Genomic DNA, 22,045 nt, shown 5'->3' with positions numbered 1-22,045 from the left:
AATAAAAAGGCTATTTGCAGAAAAATATTTACAATATAATTTGTGTAAATTTTGCATCACTCACATTATTTATTATTATAAAGGCATAAATATAGCATATTTGTACAAACCTACTTGCACAAAAATCTAAATCTTATTTACTATAGGAGAAAGAAAAGGAATAGAACATAGTGGGAAATTTGGGGTTACAACTATGCAATTTTAAAAAATATTTTGATTAAAGTATCACAGAAAACAATCTTTATTTTGTCTGGCTGTCACATGAGTATGTTATATTATCTGTTATATTTTTCTGTATTAAAATAAAATGCTATTGGTTCTGGAGGAAAAATAAAGTGGTTTACTAATACGAAATGATGGCATTTCAAGGACTATGTAGGGCTAGTGGGAAAATATTTTTGAAGGAGCATCCTTCATGGTACCCTTCAAGTCAAAGAAGGAATAATAAAAAACTAATAAACATCTGTTCATATATTTCTACATGTTAAATGTTTTGATATGTATTTTGTTCAGCCTATCTCAACAATGCTTTAAGGCAGACACTTTCATTTTCCAGAGTTTTCAGATGAATTAATGGAGGGAAACTTCTTTAAGGTCACAGCTAGTAAGAGCTAAGATCTGAAAGAAAGTCTCTGTGCTCAGCCTTTCCTTTATACTGCAAAACAGCCACTGCTACCACAACTAAAATCAAGCAAACGAAAACCTAACACTGCAGTAATAGTCTCCAGATCAGAAAGTATTTTATCATTTAATATTTATAACAATCTTGTTTAGTAGATAATGTTATTTTATAGATGAAGAAATTCAGGGTGGCGGGTTATAACTTGTTCAAGGTCACCCTGGAAAGAACTCGAGTTTCTAGGCTCTTTCTTCTTACACTATGTCACCTTCTTTCCCTTGCCCTACTGCTACTATTCACTTCAGTCGTGTCCGACTCTGTGCGACCCCATAGATGGCAGCCCACCAGGCTCCCTGCCCCTGGGATTCTCCAGGCAAGAACACTCGAGTGGGTTGCCATTTCCTTCTCCAATGCATGAAAGTGGAAAGTGAAAGTGAAGTCACTCAGTTGTGTCTGACTCTTTGCGACCCCATGCCTACCAGGCTCCTCTGTCCATGGGATTTTCCAGGCAAGAGTACTGGAGTGGGGTGCCATTGCCTTCTCCATTCCCTTGCCCTAGGCTGATCCTATGAAGACAGTGCCACTTTGATGTTTATGTTGTCATTATGTTCAGACTTGAATTAGAATATACATAATACATGGGCTTCCCAGGTGGCACTAGTGGTAAAGAACCTGCTTGCCAATGCAGGAGATGCAAGCGATGTGGGTTCAGTCCCTGGGCCAGGAAGATCCCCTAGTGGAGGGCATGGCCACCCACTCTAGAATTCTTGCTTGGAGAATTCTATGGACAGAGGAACCTGGAGGGCTACAGTCCATAGGGTAACAAAGAGTCAGACTCGACTGAAGTGACTTAGCACGCAATACATGGAACATTTTAGAAAGATTATGTGTGCCAGGCAGAGTTATTATTAATTACATTGTTCACTCTAACACAAAGATGAAAACATCAGACTAGGAAATGAAACTAACAGAAAAGACAGGTAAAACAAGTATTAAGCTGTGGTTTGATAACAGAATCAAGAAAACAAGCAGCAAACAATTATGTCTCTGAACTTGAAAACAATATCCCTCAGTACATTCATAGCATGTTTGACTTTGGAAGACCCTCCAGGACCTTCAGTCTTAGTAACACACACAGTCGATCCCATCATGGAAAACACGGACCACTAGGAATTCTCAGAAATAGAAACAAAGGTCCAGAGTCTATTTTTAATAATTCAGAAAGCCTAATGAAAAGTAAAGCCGAGACATAATAGCTACAATATTGTTTCTTCTCATTTGGCTGGCAAGTGAATATACCATTGAATTGTTTTTCAATTAGCATACTCTTTATCTTTGATGAATACACTTTTCAAATATGGAATACATAAGGGAATTACAGGGGGGTGCTTCCCTGTAATGGTGGTTCAGTGGTTCAGTGGTGAAGAATCCTCATGCCAATGCAGGAGACACAAGTTTCATCTCTAGGTCGGAAAGATCCCCTACAGTAGAAAATAGCAACCCGCTCCAGAATTCTTACCTGGAGAACCCCATGGACAGAGGAGCCTGGTGGGCTACAGTTCATGGGGATGCAAAGAGTTGGACTTGACTGAGTGACTGAGTGCATGCACACATACACACACACACATGAATTATAATAAAGAAGGTATTTGGTTGTGAAAAAAATGTGATTCACTGATACATTGTAACATTCATCAAGTGGGGAACTATGGCCCTGAGGCGGTAAGCTCTTATAAGGGCTATACAAGTAATTAGAACCCGAATCCCAGCTCAGCAGCTTGCTTTGTTGCCTCTCCTAATTCTACTGCAATAGTGGGTCTCCATTTAAATGATATTCAAATCAAATCACCACTATGGATGTCCTCCCTGCATTGGATTAGTTAAAGAAGTCCTATTGTACTTATTCATCTTAATAAGGTGCCATAAACTCGATAAAAAGTATGGGCTTCCCAGGCGGCGCTAGTGATAAAGAACCCACCTGCCAATGCAGGAGATGCAAGAGACACAGGATCGATCCCTGAGTTGGGAAGAACCCCTGGAGGAGGGTACAGAAACCCACTCCAGAGTTCTTGCCTGGAGAATCCCATGGGCAGAGAAGCTTGGCGGGCCGCAGTCCTTGGGGTCGCAAGAGGTCAGACACGACTGAAGCAACTTAGCGTGCACACGCCCTCTAAAAGTATATGCTGCTCCCTGGAAGCAAGACCGGTTTTCCTCATCTATTTAACCTGCACTTATCTCTGTCTACTCTGTGCTCACTGTCCTTTGCTTTGATTAGATCAGCAACGTTCTGTATATGTGGCCCTTTGTAGAGGCAGGAGCACAGAGACACACTGTAGTTATGAAGAGCATTAGCTTTGCCAGCACTGGACCAGGAATGGCATTTTATCTCTGCCACTTAGGAACTGAGTGACACGGGGAAAGACACCGAATCTTCTGCTGTCTCCATTTATTTTGTGAAGTGAAACTATTAGGACTTAGAGTACAGTAGTTGTATTCTGTCATGTATGTTAAGTACTTAGATAGTGTCTGGCCCAGAGTAAGTGCTCACAAATGGTGGTTACTATTAGCCCATTATTCATTATCAACAAACATATCTAACTGGCAGGAAAGTACACAGTTGCAATGGTGATTCAAGTGTTTTCTATGTAACTTCCCTCCTCCCCTGCCTCCTCATCCCCCTAGCCAGCACTCACCTGGGGACTCTTGCCCAGTGAAGGTCACTTGGAGCCCATTGGGGCAAGACACATTCAGGTTTTGGAAGATGGGAGCACGAGGACTCTCTTGTAAAACAGGCTCTGGTTCTTCTGCTTCCTGTAAATCATTCAACATGTGAATAATTTCCTATCATTTTCTAAATGAGTTATTGATTTATTATGACTAAACAAGGACTTGCTGAATACTTAGAATATGACTTTCACAGGACTATAGGGCCCTGCAAGGGAGCCTAATAAGGATGTCTCTCTACTGTGCAACTGATATTTTTCTTGTAGCATAACACACAGACATGTGAAACAGCTAAATACTAGTACCAAATGGTTGGCATCTTTCCTCAGAAAAGGGAGATATCAAAGTTAATAAGACTGATTAGGAAAGGATGATAAAGAAGTTGGGACTTGAACTAGGCCTTTAAAGATGCCTCATATAGGCATATAGGTGTAAGGGCTGACCAAGATCCCCAGCACCTTCTGTTTGATTCTCACAGTTTGGATGCTAGAGACATCATAGCTAGAGCTATTAGGATATACATCTTTTTTTTTTTTTTTTCCTATAGTGAGCATGCATTGCTTTTGTAGTAAGTAAAAACAATAAAAGAAAATAAAGACAATAAAAAGGACTATAAGTTTTAATGAGGGCTTGGGTGTGTCTACTTAACAAATTGTAAATGATTTTATGCCAACTGTGCCTGAATTCCTTGTTTGGTTATGTGTACTCTAGGATAAAAGTTATTTGTTATCTCCAACAATAATCATTTCAGTTTTTCCAATTGACTTTCTTAGTGGCTTACCACCAAAATCATTCCAACGGATCCCCCAGGATTGAATCTTTAATTTACTCTCTGTGGTCTTCTATTACTGATCATTTAGGTGGTTCTGCCTTTGTTACTAGCAGAGAATAAAATCTGAATTGTCAACTAAAAATCAATTAATAACAAACACAGCAAAATTAAGAGGAAAACGCTTATGAACTTCTGTAAAATGAACAGTATTGTTCAAAGACACAAACACGCCATGACAAATCTGTCATTACATTCAGAACCATTATCCCCTATTCCTTCATTATAGTTAATTAAAAAAAAAAAATGTTGGGTAGACCAATTGGTTGGCCACCAAATTGCTTTCAGCTAAGTTGATGAATTACCTGGGACTATTTCCAACACTTCAACATTTTCACTTAACGAGGAGCATCTGAGCTTGAGAAAACTCATCCAGTAAAGCTGTGTAAATATGGTGTAGAGGCTCAGTAACATTCAAACCCCATAACTTTCAACTTTTATTTATTCATTTTTATTGACTTACAGCTGTGTTGCAGTGTTATGTTACAATATTATGTTATATAGCAAAGTGATTGAGTTACACACATATATATTCTTTTCTCACATTGTTTTCTATTATGATATATCACAGTATGTGGAATATAGTTCCCTGTGCTACACAGTAGGGCCTTGTTATTTACCCATTCTATATATACTAGTTTGCATCTGATAATTCCAAACTCCCAATCCAACCCTCTCCCACCCACTCTCCCTTGGCAACCACAAGCTTATTCTCAACATTCCTGATTCAATTTCTGTTTAATACATAGGTTCATTTGTGTTCCACATATAAGTGATATCATATGATATTTGTCTTTCTCTTTCTGACTTCACTTACCATGATAATCCTTAGTTGCATTCACATTGCTGCAAATGGCATTATTTTGTTCTTTTTTTTTTTTGGCTGAGTATTATTTCACTGTAGGTGTGTATGTGTATATATATATATATATATATATATATATATATATAGTGGCTCAGATGGTAAAGCGTCTGCCTGCAATGCAGGAAACCTGGGTTTGATCCCTGGGTCAGGAAGATCCCCTGGATGAGGGCATGGCACCTCACTCCAGTACTCTTGCCTGGAAAATTCCATGGATGGAGGAGCCTGGTAGGCTACAGTCCATGGAATTGCAAAGAGTTAATGACTGAGCAACTTCACTTTCACTTTCATACATATAAATATATACACATGTAGATGTGATATATATAGTAGTATAGTAATATTTCACTATACACACACACATCTTCTTTATTCATTCATCTGTCAATGGACATTTAGAGTGTTTCCAAGTCTTAGCTATTGTGAATAGTGCTGCTATAAACACAGGAGTGCATGTGTTTTTGAATTATAGTTTTGTCTGGATATATGCCCAGGAGAGATTGTTGGGTCATCTGCTAGTTCTAGTTTTAGTTTTTTGAGAAACCTCCACAGTGTTCTCCATAGTGACTGCACTAATTTACATTCCCACCAATAGTGTAGAGGTATCCACACCCTCGTCAGTATTTGTTATTTATAGACTTTTTTTTGATGGCTGTTCTGACTACGGAGAGGTGGTAACCTCATTGTAGTTTTGATTTGCATTTCACTAATAATTAGTGATGCTGACTGTCTTTTCATGTGCCTATTGGCCATCTGTGTTTCTTCTTTGGAGAAATGTCTCTTTAGGTCTCCTGCCCATTTTTCAATTAGATTGCTTGCTTTTTCTTGTCGAGTTGTAGGAGCTCTTTGTGTGTTTTGGAAATTAAGCCCTTGTCAGTTGCATCACTTGCAAATATTTTCTCTAAGTAGTCTTTTCATTTTGTTTATGGTTTCCTTTGCTGTGAAAAAGCTTTTAAGTTTGATCAGGTCCTATTTGCTTTCATTTTTTATTTCTATTGTCGTGGGAGACTGACCTAAGAAAACATTGATATGATTTACATCAGAGAATGTTTTGCCTATGTTTACTTCTAAGAGTTTTATGCTATCTTGTTTTATGTTTAAGTCTTTAAGCCATTTCGAGTTTATTTTTCTGTATGGGGAGAACGTGTGTTCTAGCTTCATTGATTTACATGTGGCTGTCCCACTCGCCCAGCATCACTTGTTGAAGAGACTGTCATTTTCCCACTGTATATTCTGGCCTCCTTTGTTAAAGATGAATTGACCACAGGTGTGTGAGCTTATTTCTGGGCTCTCTATTCTTTTTTTTTTTTTAACTTTACAATATTTTATTGATTTTGTCATATATCAGCATGAATCTGCCACAGGTGTACAAGTGTTCCCCATCCTGAACCCTCCTTCCTCCTCCCTCCCTGTACCATCCCTCTTTAACTTGAAGTGGATTGTCCTTTAGTCTTGCTGAATTCCAAACACATCAATTGCCCAGTTGCTCAGTCATGTCCAACTCTTTGCGGTCCCATGGACTGTAGCCCGCCAGGCTTCTCTGTCCATGGGATTTTCCAGGCAAGAGTACTTGAGTGGGTTGCCATTCCCTTCTCCAGGGGATCTTCCTGACCCAGGGATCGATCCCATGTCTCTTGCACCTCCCGCATTGGCAGGCAGGTTCTTTACCACTAGCGCCACCTGGTAAGCTAAAGCTCATCAATATCTAAGTCCAAATCTACCAAATAGAAGTGTTTCCACTATTTAGTTAAAGATCCTCCTCTTCCAATTGTTGTTTATCTCAATGGAACTAAATGAAGTATTAAAAATAAGGAATGGTAGGAACTTTATAATCCTAAAGCAAAGAACCTCCAAGATCCAATGTGGGGAAATGGTTTGTAGATGACTGACAACATGTCTCCCAGTGTGGGAATTCAACTCCTGTGTGCAGGCCTCTTTTGTCCATTTAAAATAGAAAGTACAAGGAGTGTTAATCTGAACAGTGAAATATATGCACTGTAAGAACACTATTGGCATAAATCATGATCTTAAAAAAGTTAACACTGAGTCAGAAGCAGAATCTGGGAATCCATGGCAAGGTCCACTTACCTTTTTCTCTTCTTCTTTTGGGTGCTCCTCTTCTTTAAGAGATTCTTTGGGTTTTTCTTTGCCTTTTGTTTTCCCTTTTCCTTTGCCTTGAGGAATACTCACTATAACAGGAATTACTGTTGGAGTATGTACTGATGGGATATTCAACATAGATTCCAAGTTAGGATCCTTATCCTCTATAATAAGAGAAAGAGGAAAAAAGCAAGCAAATTAGACATTTGTATTTGATATATTTGTTAAATAAAATTTACATCTCAAATATTTATACAATTTGACAATTTTTACCTTGCTGGTAGCATTTATCAATTGTATAGGTTTCAGGGGGTAATGTAGTTGATTTGAAGATCAAAATCGTAGTTTAAAAATTTGAGGCCCTTAATACTTTGACACATTTGATTGAGTCATTATTTCACACGTTCTTCCATCCCCATCTAGATTGTAAACTCCTAATGATAGGGGGCAGTAACCATCTCTTCATTTATTTGAGAAATATTTATTGATAGATTCTTATATGTAAACGTGTGGAGCAGTGAACAATAAAGGGAAAGACAGACCTTAGGAACATAATAAGTGATACAAACAAGGAAATTTAGAAAAGAATAATTTCTAGCTGACATGATAAAATAAGTTTTCTTGCAGAAGACTGATTTTATTCTGGATTTTAATGCAGAATTGTGAAAGGAGAGGCAATCCATGGAGGAATTATGTCAGAAACTTCTGAGCCTCCCTTACGTCTTGAGTTATATTTCCTGGGTTCCTGAGTAACACCCCCACCTGGATATCATCTTATCTCTCTGGTCATTTTTCCTCAGTCTCCTTTACTAACTCTTCCAATTGTTGAAAGTTGGTAGTCCCAGGTTTTCACTCCTCTTCTCATCACACAACAGATATTCTCAATCCTGGTTGCCCATAATAATTATTTACAGAATTTAAAAAAAATTCTCAGACTCCCACCTTGACCTACTGAGTTAGACTCTCTGGGGAGGAGGCCCAGGCATTTATAGTTGTGAAACACCACATGTGATGGTGATAAGTCAGGGCTGACAACCTTTATTATCTGTATTAGAGCTGAGTATCTTGCTCACTACTGGGGCTCCAGCTGTCATCTACATGCTAATACCTCCAAAGTTTACATATCTAGCTCCAGATCTGTATTTCCAACTGCTTTTAGATATCACCCCTCTGCTTGTGGTACTGGAGATATTTCAAAATCAATAAGCCTCTATTCTTCCAAGCAGATAACCCTCCTTCCTATGTTCTCAACCTCAGTCAATGTCATGATCAATTATGTACTTTGTTTCTCAAGTTAGACATTGAGATCATTTGCATTTTCTCTTTTTGACTCACCCACACATCCAGCCGTTCACAGAGCCCTCAGATATTGCTCTCATATCATGCCTCTCATATCCATTCCTACCACCTTAATTCAAATTCTTATTCTCTTGCTTTTTTTGGTAGCAGTTTCCTAATACCACTGCCTCGGTGTATTTCCAAACTATCACTATAATTATGTTCCTAAAATAAAATCTTTCATATCATTTTCCTTTTCTTACTTAATAACCTCCAGTGCTCACTAATCTTAAAGGACACCCAATGCTCATCCATTTCCATTCTAGTCACACTCAACTTCTCATCTTTCTATAAAGAGGCCATGCTTTTACACAGCTGTATATTTATACCAATGGTTCTTACTGTCCAGAATTTCCCTTCCTTGTTCCTTTGGATAGTTCCTACTCAGCTATAAAGTCCTATGTCAGGTGCTATATACCTTCTCTCTCAAGTATTTTTTGGTTGTCCCCAGTACTAGGTTTATATATAATTTTTAGCACTTATGCAGTTATCTAAGTATTTATGGTTTCTCTTCCCATTAGACAACAAGTTCTCTGAGTAGATGTAACCAGATGCCTGACTCATAGGAAGTATGGAATATCAGCAGTGAATGGCACCTAGTTGGACGCAGCTGGAAACTCCTCCCTCTCATCCCCATCCTTTTACTCAATCAGCAAATATTTGCTGAGTACCTATTACTATGCACCACGAATTGGGTAACCAGTGATGAAAGACACAACAGGAACTTGAAATGGCAATTCAGATCAAGAGAGCCTCAGGTGTTCACTGTTGCATGTTAAGCCTGTGTTAGCAAAAGCACAGAGCACTGTGGGAACCTAGAAGAAGGGCATTTGATACTAAACATTTCATACAAGCTGTACTTTATATGGTCATCCTTCAACTCCACAGGGGTTGGTTCCAGGACACCCTCATGGGTTGCCAAAATTCCGTGGATGCTCAAGTCCCATATAAAATGGTATAGTATTTATTTGCATAGAGAGGTGTAAGAGCAGGAGGCTGGGGTCTTTCACACTGTCCATTTCAACACCCAATCCTCTTGGTATGTGAAGGAATCTGCTGCCTGTGAGCCTGAGCACAGGCTGTTGAAGTGTTGATATTCTTTCCCTTTAATTGAAAAATCATCTACATTTGGCAGTGTTTAAGGCCATTTTGGGGTTTCCCTGGTAGCTCAGCTGGTAAAGAATCCACCTGCAATGCAGGGGACCCTGATTTGATCCACGGGTTGGGAAGATCCCCTGGAGAAGGGATAGGCTACCCACTCCAGTATTCTTGGGCTAATAACAATATAAAAACGTACTGGATACATCCCATCCAGAATATTCCTAACCTTTGGGTTTCCCTGATGGCTCAGACAGTAAAGAATCTGCCTGCCATGCGGGAGACCTGGGTTTGATCCCTGGGTAGGGAAGATCCCCTGGGGGAGGGCATGGCAATCCACTCCAGTATTCTTGCCTGGAGAATCCCACGGACAGAGGAGTCTGGCAGACTATTGTCCATGGGGGTTGCAAAGAGTCAGACACAACTGAGTGACTAAGCACGTGGATATTTTCCCATATACTTTAAATCATTTAAAGATTACTTACAATACTTAATACAATGTAAATGCTGTGTACAAAATTATTATACTGTATCATTTAGAGAAAAATGACAAGGGAAAAAAGTACGTTTATGTTCAGTATAGTCACAACTATGCAACCATCATAGGCTTAACTGTATGGTACACATCAACAATGTAACCTTTTCTTTCAACAGTTACAGATTGCTTTTATTTAATGATGCAAAAAATATTAAAATACAAGTATATATAGAAAATATAATTATAGAGAAACTATTTATTCATTCTCTCTCTTCCTCTCTCTCTCACACACACATACACACGGTGCTAACACTCCCCATAACCCTGGTTCTTCTCTCGATTCCCTTGGATGATGATGATGACTATGATGATGATCGCTATATCGTGTCTTCGGTACCAATGTGGTGAGTTGATGAGGTGTGTGGCCCTGTTGGTAAGTGGTGAGGCATCAGGCTGAGTTAAGCCTTATGACAGGATGTCAGAAGGTATTCAGTCCAGATAACTGAGTTCCAGTTGCAGACACTGACACTTTGGAGGAGGCTCAGTAACACTAATGTCAGGATCTCTGGAGGTTGAAGGCTGAGGATCTTCAAGTGTTGAAGGTCTAGGCTTCACAACTGCAGATGCTTTAGTTAGAATCATTGCTAGAGGAAGCTGTTTATTCCTTCTCTATGTATCATCAAACAAGTCTTGCAGTGGTTGTAGGTATGCTGTTATACCTTGGGTGACACAGAGGCTTCAGTCCAAAAAAGGATTGTATTTGTGGATCACATCCTTTAACACTTGCACCTATTGAAAAGTCAATGCCATTTTTTCAAGTGTTCAAATTGATGGCTCTGCTTCCTCTAAATTTTCTGCATCATCACAGATCTGCAGAAGACTTCAGCAGATCTTTGAGTTCCTTGTTGCTAAGGATTCTTTTATCTTCTTCTATATGTTCTTCGACATCATTCTAGACCATGTCAGAGGAGGCACCCCCCCCCCCATCTTCCCTTCAACATTTGAGATATTCAGATATTTGAGATATTTGATGATTTCTACATCAATAGTGGGGGAGTTGTTGAGACCATCAACCACCTCATTCCATAATGGCTTCAAACATGCACTGATTGTCTCAGGCTTCAGGGTACCTACAGACTCTGCAATAAACACAGTTCAAACCGCAACTGTGGAGCTCTTCCGTAAATCCATGATGCTGCAGTCCAGGTTAGCACCAAGGACAGCATGAATCTCCCCCAAGGTAAGGTGGATGTAAGTTGTCTTAATGTCCTTGATGATGCCTTGATTGAGTGGCTGTAATGGCAACCACTCCAGTACTCTTGCCTGGAAAATCCCATGGATGGAGGAGCCTGGTAGGCTACAGTCCATGGGGTCACAAAGAGTTGGACATGACTGAGCAACTTCACTTTCACACTTTCTTTCAGCAGTGATGCAGCACTAGGAGGCAGGAACATCACTTCCACTTTCTTGTCAATGAGGCAGAGAAATTCAGTTGGTTGGGAGCATTGCCAATTAAGAGGAACCCCTTGAATGGCAGCCCCTTCTCTTCGAGGTATTTCTTCGCTTCAAGAATGAAGCCTTGGAGGGACCACTCCAAGAACAAGACTTCTGTCCCCCAAACTTTCCTGTTGTGCGGCCAGAGCACAGGCAGATAATTTTTGTTCTTGTTCTTCTGGCCCAGGAGTTGTTTGCTTATGGACTAGGCTTGATCATGTTACCTGCTGTATGGCCGCATAGCCCCAGAGTAAGGTGAACTTTCTAGGCCTTGAACCCCAGGGTTTACCTGGCACTGTTACAGATGTAGATACGATTGGGCATCTTCTTCCAGAATAAGCCTGTTTTGTCACAACTGAAGGCTTGCTCTGGAAAGTGAACTTTCTCTTCTGTGAGTTTCTCGAGGTCTTCTGGAAACACCAATGCTGCTTTGGCATCGGCTAATGTTGATTGTTCCATGACCTTTAAGTTTTTTGAGGGACCTTTAACACTCTACTACCTAAGCAGCCATCTCTTAAGACCCTTAAGCCCCTTCCTCTTGATCTCCTCACCTCCCCACAGCACTGCTCACAGAGGCTATGTGCTCTTTCATCCATAATTTCGCTACCCCCAGGGACATGCTTCACGCCATGGCCCTTAGCTACACACAAAATGCTTTCTGTCTTTGCAAGCACTTTGGCATGAACCAGAGAGACCATTTTTGCCATTGTAGGGGCAGATCTAACACTTCTATGAATTTCAGCTTCTTTCTGCATTACTGTGAGAATGTTGCATTTGTTCTTAGTGACCTTACAGCCCACTTCAGCAAGGCACTTGTCACTTTTTAAAATATCCATCTTGAAAAAGAAGAAGGGAACTGGAGGAATCAACCCACCTGACTTCAGGCTCTATTACAGAACCACAGTTATCAAGACAGTATGGTACTGGCACAAAGACAGAAATATAGATCAATGGAACAAAATAGAAAGCCCAGACATAAATCCATGCACATATGGACACCTTATTTTTGACAAAGGAGGCAGGAATATACAATGGATTAAAGACAATCTCTTTAACAAGTGGTGCTGGGAAAACTGGTCAACCACTTGTAAAACAATGAAACTAGAACACTTTCTAACACCATACACAAAAATAAACTCAAAATGGATTAAAGATCTAAATGTAAGACCAGAAACTATAAAACTCCTAGAGGAGAACATAGGCAAAACACTCTCCGACATACATCACAGCAGGATCCTCTATGACCCACCTCCCAGAATATTGGAAATAAAAGCAAAAATAAACAAATGGGACCTAATTAAACTTAAAAGCTTCTGCACAACAAAGGAAACTATTAGCAAGGTGAAAAGGCAGCCTTCAGAATGGGAGAAAATAATAGCAAATGAAGCAACTGACAAACAACTAATCTCAAAAATATACAAGCAACTCCTACAGCTCAACTCCAGAAAAATAAATGACCCAATCAAAAAATGGACCAAAGAACTAAATAGACATTTCTCCAAAGAAGACATACAGATGGCTAACAAACACATGAAAAGATGCTCAACATCACTCATTATCAGAGAAATGCAAATCAAAACCACAATGAGGTACCATTTCACGCCAGTCAGAATGGCTGCGATCCAAAAGTCTACAAGCAATAGATGCTGGAGAGGGTGTGGAGAAAAGGGAACCCTCTTACACTGTTGGTGGGAATGCAAACTAGTACAGCCACTATGGAGAACAGTGTGGAAATTCCTTAAAAAACTGGAAATAGAACTGCCTTATGATCCAGCAATCCCACTGATGGGCATACACACTGAGGAAACCAGAAGGGAAAGAGACACATGTACCCCAATGTTCATCGCAGCCCTGTTTATAATAGCCAGGACATGGAAGCAACCTAGATGCCCATCAGCAGATGAATGGATAAGAAAGCTATGGTACATATACACAATGGAGTATTACTCAGCCATTAAAAAGAATACATTTGAATCAGTTCTAATGAGGTGGATGAAACTGGAGCCTATTATACAGAGTGAAGTAAGCCAGAAGGAAAAACACCAATACAGTATACTAACACATATATATGGAATTTAGAAAGATGGTAACAATAACCCTGTGTACGAGACAGCAAAAGAGACACTGATGTATAGAACAGTCTTATGGACTCTGTCGAAGAGGGAGAGGGAGAGGGTGGGGAGATTTGGGAGAATGGCATTGAAACATGTAGAGTATCATGTATGAAACGAGTTGCCAGTCCAGTTTGATGCACGATACTGGATGCTTGGGGCTGGTGCACTGGGACGACCCAGAGGGAGGGTATGGGGAGGGAGGAGGGAGGAGGGTTCAGGATGGGGAGCACGGGTATACCTGTGGCGGATTCATTTTGATGTTTGGCAAAACTAATACAATATTGTAAAGTTTAAAAATAAAATAAAATTAAAGAAAAAAAAATCTAAAGGTTTATATTTTATTGTTGAGAGATAGCATTTTGTGCCCCCTCTTGGCCTTTGTGGGATTGCTTTGACCACTTAATTGCTACTGGGAACTATTTGTCACAGAAACCAAGCATACACACATAACATGTGTAGCAAACAAGCAAAATGCCAGAAGAACAATGCTCATATAATGAGCACTGGAGAGACTGTGGATCTGTGATATGGCTGGAGGTCACAGTAGGGAGGGCCTACACATCCCATCATTCACCTGACTTCAGCACAGTGCTTGGCATATGGCCAATTTGGGAGCAAAGTTTTGCTCTTTGAAATTTTCTTGAATTTTTTTAAAGAATATTTTAAACCTGAGGTTGGTCAAATCTATGAATACAGAACCCATGGATATGGGATATGGAGGCCTGACTATACTGTGCAATTGTTTTTCTACAAATGTGCCACACTTTTATATTACTAAGATTTTGCATATGCTGCTCCTGGTATAGAATTCCCTTCCTTTGATTCTTTGCCTAAGCAAGTTCCACTCACCTCCAAAGACTCAGTTCACATGAGTGAAGCATTTCTTAGAGCAAGTAACCTGTAAACTGAGTCCTGAAGCATGGGAGGAAGTTCACTGTTGAAAGTGGTGGTATATATGGCAAGAGGAAGAGTTCTGAGCAAGGGGCACAGCATGGGCAATAAGAGATAACATGGATCATCAAGGAACTGAAAGGCACAAAAAGCATAGGGGAGCCCAGTTGTGGAGATAATACAAAAGGCCCATTGACAGATGAATGGTTCGAGTGTGATGTGTACTTACAGTGGAACACCATTCAGTCTTTAAAAAGAAGGACATTCGGTAACGTGCAACACTGTGGATGATCCTTGAGCACATTATGCTAAGTGACATAAAGTGAAAGTCGCTCAGTCGTGTCTGACTCTTTGCGACCCCATGGACTATACAGTCCATGGAATTCTCTAGGCCAGAATACTGGAGTGGGTAGCCTTTCCCATCTCCAGGGGATCTTCCCAACCCAGGGATCAAACCCAGGTTTCCTGAATTGTGGGTTGATTTTTTTTTTTCCAGCTTAGCCACAAGGGAAGTCCAGGAATACTGGAGTGGGTAACCTATCCCTTCTCTAGGGGATCTTCCGAACCCAGGAATCAACCAGGGTCTCCTGCATTGCAGGTGGATTCTTTACCAACTGAGCTATCAGGGAAGCCCTAGCCAGTCACAAAAAGACAAACACTGCCTGATTTCATTTATGTGAGTATCTAAAATAGCTGAATTCACAGAATTGAAGAGTAGAATGGTGGTTGCCAGGGCCTGGGGAGAGAAGGGAATTGGAAGCATAAAGTAGTATCATCATCAGTGGGCATAAAATTTCATTTAAGCAAAATGAATAAGCTCCAGAGAGCTGTGTATATTGAATTAAGATGGGAGACTTGAGTTGAAAATTTGTTTAGCCATTAGTAGATAAATGTTCTTAAATATTAATATTGTATACATCCTTAAGGAATTTATAATGTTTTTTTACAAAGACCCATGCCTTCAACTTTTTAAAAATATACAGAAACTAAAACAATACTTCTTATCTACTCTATAAACATTTTCAAATGCAATATCTATAACCTAAAATGAGGAACATCTGTATTAAACCGAAAGATTACATATGAATTTAAGGATTCATTGAGAATAAGGAAATAACTTAAGAAATAGCAGCAGTATAGTTGATAGAGAGTAGAATGTAAATATCTTAATGTAAAAAATTGATAACCTTGTTCAGAAGGGGTGTGATTAGTGATTGTATGTGATCATGGATTTTAATACATAATTTGCTAGGCACCAAATGACTTCTCCAAATGGATTAAAAATAAATCAAAATGCAAAGTTCAAGGTCAAAACCCAAACAAAAGCAAAAATACTAACAAATTTAGTTCACTAAGGGACTAAAGGTAAGAAACGTGGATTAATGATCCATAGGAATCCTGTCTCTAGAGAAATGGATCTACATGGTCAGGCAGATAATTGATCACAGAGATTCCCACATAGTGTAAGGAAGCACAGCATCAGGATTACCTTTTCATTTTATAAAGCTTTTTTTTTTTAACATCTTGTGGATAGATCCCTATAAAATGCCTGAGAACCCACAAGTTCTCCTAATTGGTTCTTGGTAAAGTGACAGGTTATTTTGTGGTTTGTAAGGAACTAGCTTCCAGTTGGAGAATTTGTTTATTGAGAGAAGGGTAAATAAATCCTTCAAGATGTTTAGTGAATGGCTCCTTTAAGACTAATGTTCTGAGGCACAGTGAGAAGTTCCACAAACACAGGATTCAGAGAAATATTATTCTGAAGAAAATCAAGAGGATTCCTCAGCCAATCATGCTGGTTTTGTCACCACCTAACAGACTGATTTTCATGGGCTAGTTCACAAAGATAACTTATATGTATGTATATGTGGTTATATGGGAGATTATACGTATGATCAATGCTGTTTAAAATGCCAAACCACTGTTATTTTCTATGTGTGAAAGATTATATGTGTACAGACATGTGTACATACACATATATATGTACACACACAAATACTCCCACTGCTCAGGAAATGAGGGGCATTAAATCAGACCATGTTTATCAACAAGTGAGCAGATGGAGGATGGGCAGCTGCCCTTGGTCACGGGACATTTATCCTTTCTGTTGTGTTTAATTCACCTGGTGCTGATCCACTTGATCCATAGTAACTTATTGAAAGGCAGATTCCATTTTCCAAGGTGGCAGAAAAAGATCCAAACTTGCTGACAGCTTTATTCTCTGCATTTGATCCTTCTAAAAGATAAAATTGAATCAAGGACATTTCTGTTTTATCAAAAAAAAAAGTAAGCAAAATTCAGTGAGAAGTGGAAATCATCTAAATATGTTTAAAACAAGGATATGATTAAGTAAATTATATATATAAATATACACCAATGAATTATTATGAAATCATTGAAAAATTGTTTGTAGAGGATATTTAATGAATAGGAAACTGCTCATTATTCCTTGGAGAAGGGAAAGGCTACCCATTCCAGTATTCTGGCCTGGAGAATTCCACAGATTGTAGAGTCCATGGAGTCGCAAAGAGTCGGACACGACTGAGCAACTTTCACTTTCACATCATGATAAAGAAAGAAAGAAACATACTGTGAATAGTGGTTACTTCTAGGGTGGTAGACTTATGGGCAACTGTCATCTTTTAAAAATATTCCTATATTTCCTAATTTTTATACTAAACCATGTATTTTTATATCTGGCAAAACACAGGAAAGCCATTAAAATTTCTTTATTTTTAAAACTAAAATGTTCTTGGGTACATTCATACTTGTCAAACACTGTATTCTTACCTTGAATTTAGAAAGTACTGAGACCGTAACTAAATTTGTTAGCAAGATTTAGTTACTGATCTTATTACTTATTATTAACTTGTGTTTAAAGCATTTTATTAATTAACTCATTTTCGTTTGCAGGTATAACCCACACTGGGTGAGAAGCAATTGATTTCTCCAGTCAAAGGTGCCTGGAGACGTTAAATGGTGTAATTAGGAAGTTTCATGGTGTATGATTAATGGACATCCATTTGGAACTCTCACCTACAAGCAGGTAGAGATGCTCATGTTCAAATTTAGGATTTTTTTCTTGTCCTTGCAACTTGAGAAACCTGAGACTACAGGGAGAATGAAGTGATAAGAGCACAGATAAAAACTCCATCATTTGCAATCAACATTGAAGAGAAGCCAAACCTTCAAGTAGGAGTTGATTAATGAGGACCTGACTCCTAGAGACTGCACATGGTATAGTGCATAAAATAAAATTCAGGCCAGGATGGATACTGCAAACTCAGTGTTACTGCATAAACATAGCCAGGCGAGGTAGCCTGCATGTCAGCTGGAATCAAAAGCTGGGTTCCCAGAGGAGGCAAAACCAAGGAAGCAGCCCACGATAGATCAGTTATGTATACAATGTGTTATATATACACATTATATTATGGAAAATGTATATACAGAAGATAGCAAAACACTTCAGTTATCATCTAGAAAAATCACACATGCTACCTGCTGGGGATACCTGTGTTTCTGCTAGATGGATGCGGTTGACCTATTGAAGTACTGATACACTGCCACAAAGACGAAGCTGTTTACCTGCTTCAAAGTTTTGCTCTCTTTCTCTCTCTTCTTTCTCATCTTCTGAAAGATAATCCCCTTCTTTTTCCTCCTTTTCCACAATTTTCCTAGGGTCTCTTAAGTGAATTAAAAAATTGTGCTTGTCCTTTTTCACTTTCACTTTGATAAATGTTGGACCTGGGGAAGAATCATGGGATAGAAAGTGGGCTGATGGTGATGCCCCATTAAACTCTGTAATAAAACTTCAAAATAATGCAGCCAATTTACATAATAGAATGTAAGCCAGGGCTGGAAATACCTAGGGATGTCGCCATTTTTATAAAAAGATACCTAAAGGAATAAAGTAATGGTAGGATTCCAGGAAGAAATAGCAGGTGGATCAGGGAAATGTTTTCAGATTTTCTGCTCACACCTAAAATCAAATTACAGAAGGGAGAATACATTGGCTGAGCTAAGGTTATGTGTGTGCTAAGTCACTCTTCAGTCATGTCTGACTCTTTGCAACCCTATGGACTGTAGCCCGCCAGGCTCCTCATCTATACTCAACTTTATGATCAATCACATGCCAGGGTTAATGTGAAAAGATTTTGCAGTTTACAAAGAACTGCATGAATGTTAGTTACAGTAGTTGTTATTAAGATCACATAGTGAAAGTGAAATCATTCAGTTGTGTCCGACTCTTTGAGACCCCATGGACTGTAGCCTACAGGGCTCCTCTGTCCACGGGATTTTCCAGGCAAAGGTACTAGAGTGGGTTGCCATTTCCTTCTTCAGAGGATCTTCCTGACCCAGGGATCAAACCCAGGTCTACCTGCATTGCAGGCAGACGCTTTACCCTCTGAAGAATTTCCCAAACATATTCTTTCTTCCAGTGTCTTGACTCATTCTTTCTTTCCTCTTTCAGCTTTTTTCTTTTTTTTTCACCCAGGCTTTTCAAGGCTTTTCAACTTTCATTGAATGATCATCTTTCAAAGTTGATAGGATGAAGATGAAAATAGTATACTTTCAGATAGCATATGAACTATCTGAAACTTATATACATTAAACAGTCCATGGAATTCTCCAGGACAGAATACTGGAAAGGATAGCCTATCCCTTCTCCCAGGGATTGAACTCAGGTCTCCCGCATTGCAGGCAGATTCTTTACCAGCTGAGCCACAAGGGAAGCCCAAGAATACTGGAGTGGGTAGCCTATCCCTTCTCCAGCAGATCTTCCCAACCCAGGAATTGAACCAGGGTCTCCTGCATTGCAGAAGGATTCTTTACTAACTGAGCTGTCAGGGAAGCCCACTTTCACATTTCTCCATACATTATATGCATATGAAAATATTGATGAGTGAAGAACAGTTACTGAAAACAGAACATAACATTATAAAACTAGTCTAGTGCTCTTCTCAGTTATGTGATTCTGAGTTTCATCTTTATCACTATACTCTACACCTAGGGATGATATTCAAAATACTAAATACTGAAACATATGGTAATATAAATACATATGTATATCAATCTATTAATGAGATAAGGAAATAGCAACCCGTTCTAGTATTCTTGCTTGGGAAATGAGGAGCCTGGTCGGCTACAACCCATGGGGTCGCAAGAGTTGGAAATGACTTAGCAACTAAACAACATCTATAATAAAAATCCCTTTCATGTTTTAAATAAACAAATTTTATATAGTAAAAAGTCTGGCATTTGATAGAAGTTGTATCAAAACCATTCTTTAAATAATTTGAATAACTTGCAGGCCTTTTTATTTTAAAAATCGTACAGGATGGGGAGCACATGTATACCTGTGATGGATTCATTTTGATATTTGGCAAAACTAATACAATTATGTAACGTTTAAAAATAAAATTAAAAAAAAATCATTAGTATGATCTTTTGTTTGATGTGGCAATTACTACCTAATGATGCTTGAGCCATGATTCCACATAGGGAATAGCATTCTCACTCTTGCAATAATTTCCTCATTAAATTATGGTCATTTGATGACAAGGAAGGGAGGGAGGAAGGAAAACTAAGAGAGGGATGGCAGGTGGAGGAAGGGTAGGAGGTGAGAAGGGGTGGCTGGTGTCATAGGCAGAGCGTAGGTGGGAGCAGCCTTGGTGGCCCTTGTTGGGTTGCATAATCTTGTGGACATTAAACAGGATCCTTCTCACATTCCCTCCCACTGAGTCTTCCCAGCTCTCAGCAACCATTGCTCCCTACAAGATGATAAGTTGTTTAAATAAAGCCCAGGTCCTCAAACCCACCCTAAGAAATCTTTAAAGCACAGTAAAAAGAGAAGCTCTACGAGATATCCTTGATAAGTTTCCTAGAGCCCAGATCTGCTCTTCCCTTGCGGGGAACAATGTATGTCCTTTTCCTAGGACATGCCTAGGTCTGCCTCAATTCATTCTGCAAGATCCCCTCTCACCTAATGACTTCTGAATCCAGAGGCAATTACTCTATATCTAAAATAACTGGATCAGAGGCAGGGCCCCAAGCTCTGTGCTCCAGAAGACCAAACCAGGAATTGGCTCTAAATTTACAGTATGTGCTTGGTTTCTGAGATAACACTGTCTGTTCTAATTAACATTATTAAGTAATGATTAGTTTATTGCAGTTACTATTATTTTCCAATCCTATAGCAATATTTTCATATCATGGAACATTTGTCTTAGTATGTCCAGCTAACCTCGAGGCGGCCTGTGCCTTGCAGAGGCTATTATAACAGAAAAGAGTGAAGTCTGAAGATGGCAAACGTGGTGCGTATATGAGCTACTGGGGGCACATCACTACTCTCACCCATAACAGTCAGGAGGACAAGCCCCCACGGTGATCTGAAATGGGCTAATATCTTCCAAGCCATTAACCAGCTGCTGTCAAATGGTACCTTTTTCAAATGTTGTCTTTTCTACTTCAATTTGCCCTCCATCAGAAGGATACAGATAATAATTTGTTCCTGAGATTTGCACGGGTATTTCTCCCATGTTGTATCCATGAAACTAGAAGAGAAAACATCATGCTTTGAATGTGGAATGGCCATTGACAAAGATTAGGTCATCTGTGTGAGCCACTTCAAGTTGCCATAAGCCTTATTTTTGCTAAAGGATTTGTCTATTACTTTTTAGACTCAGAGGCCAGTGTCCATCTTATCTTTGGCCTCTTTATCTCATGATTTTAAACTCTGTTCATTGGGTTATCTTCATAATACCATAGGAAGAGAAACCAATTTCTTTCATTGGCTATTAACTTTCTGTTTAATGTGAACTGATATATTGAGGAATATTAATAACTTTACACTTTTTTTTTTAACTTTACACTTTAGAAGGTCATGTGTTAAAGACTTTTCCAACTTTGTGGCTAATATAGCTCCAAGTGACACTGATTACATACTAAAGCTTGAGAACAACTGGCTCAGAGTAGTAACTAGAAAGGATGAGGACTATTATTTTTCCCCTCATTTTTGCCCATTATGTTTTTCTCATAAAACTGCTTGAGGGAGAGACTGGGAAAGGTAAAAGCTATAGGCAAGAAATGTGGGTGCCTACAGAGAGACAACCCAATGCCCCCAGCAAGTCCAGTCATCTAAGTCAGATAAAACCAACCTCTGTGTGCTCAGGACCCTATGAGGCCTTCGCAGGAGAGACTGCCTCCCTCAAATCCTCTGCTTTAGCTCCTCTTAGTACCTAGATAATAGTATCTCATGCACATTTCCTGAGTTGTTTTATAGATGCTAAAACTCCCACTAAATGGAAGAAATTAACGACTTGATGACAATAAGCACAGTAGCCCCCAGACCTATTGACATCTAAGGATTGATAATGTTAATCCCTGTGACTCTGTTACCCCTAAGACCTATTACCTCGCCATCAACTAGAGAATTGTGCACAGCTGATCATGTAGCCTGGGACTCCCCTCCCTCACTTGGCCTTTATATCTGCTTTCC

The 22,045-nt window shown here is 39.3% G+C and overlaps 1 protein-coding gene across 3 annotated transcripts in view; it reads right to left on the bottom strand.

The window, feature by feature from the left end:
* The window catches only part of SPAG17 (sperm associated antigen 17), a 252,300-nt gene that overhangs the window by 87,483 nt on the left and 142,772 nt on the right, over positions 1-22,045 (bottom strand). For all 3 annotated transcript variants that reach the window (XR_003510028.1, XM_027535676.1, XM_027535679.1), the window contains exons 22-26: positions 20,990-21,101; positions 18,133-18,291; positions 16,670-16,783; positions 7,123-7,298; positions 3,313-3,430 (exon numbers count right to left, since the gene is read on the bottom strand). Coding sequence is in view for 2 of the 3 variants with exons in the window: in XM_027535676.1 (XP_027391477.1) it covers positions 3,313-3,430; positions 7,123-7,298; positions 16,670-16,783; positions 18,133-18,291; positions 20,990-21,101 (679 nt within the window). In the remaining variant the exon portion in view is untranslated. The remainder of the gene's footprint in view (positions 1-3,312; positions 3,431-7,122; positions 7,299-16,669; positions 16,784-18,132; positions 18,292-20,989; positions 21,102-22,045) is intronic.

Source organism: Bos indicus x Bos taurus, chromosome 3 (assembly GCF_003369695.1).
Source record: "Bos indicus x Bos taurus breed Angus x Brahman F1 hybrid chromosome 3, Bos_hybrid_MaternalHap_v2.0, whole genome shotgun sequence".
Taxonomy (NCBI): Eukaryota; Metazoa; Chordata; class Mammalia; order Artiodactyla; family Bovidae; genus Bos; species Bos indicus x Bos taurus.
The sequence above is the reverse complement of the archived record's forward strand: the minus strand, read 5'-3'. Positions and strand labels throughout refer to the sequence as shown.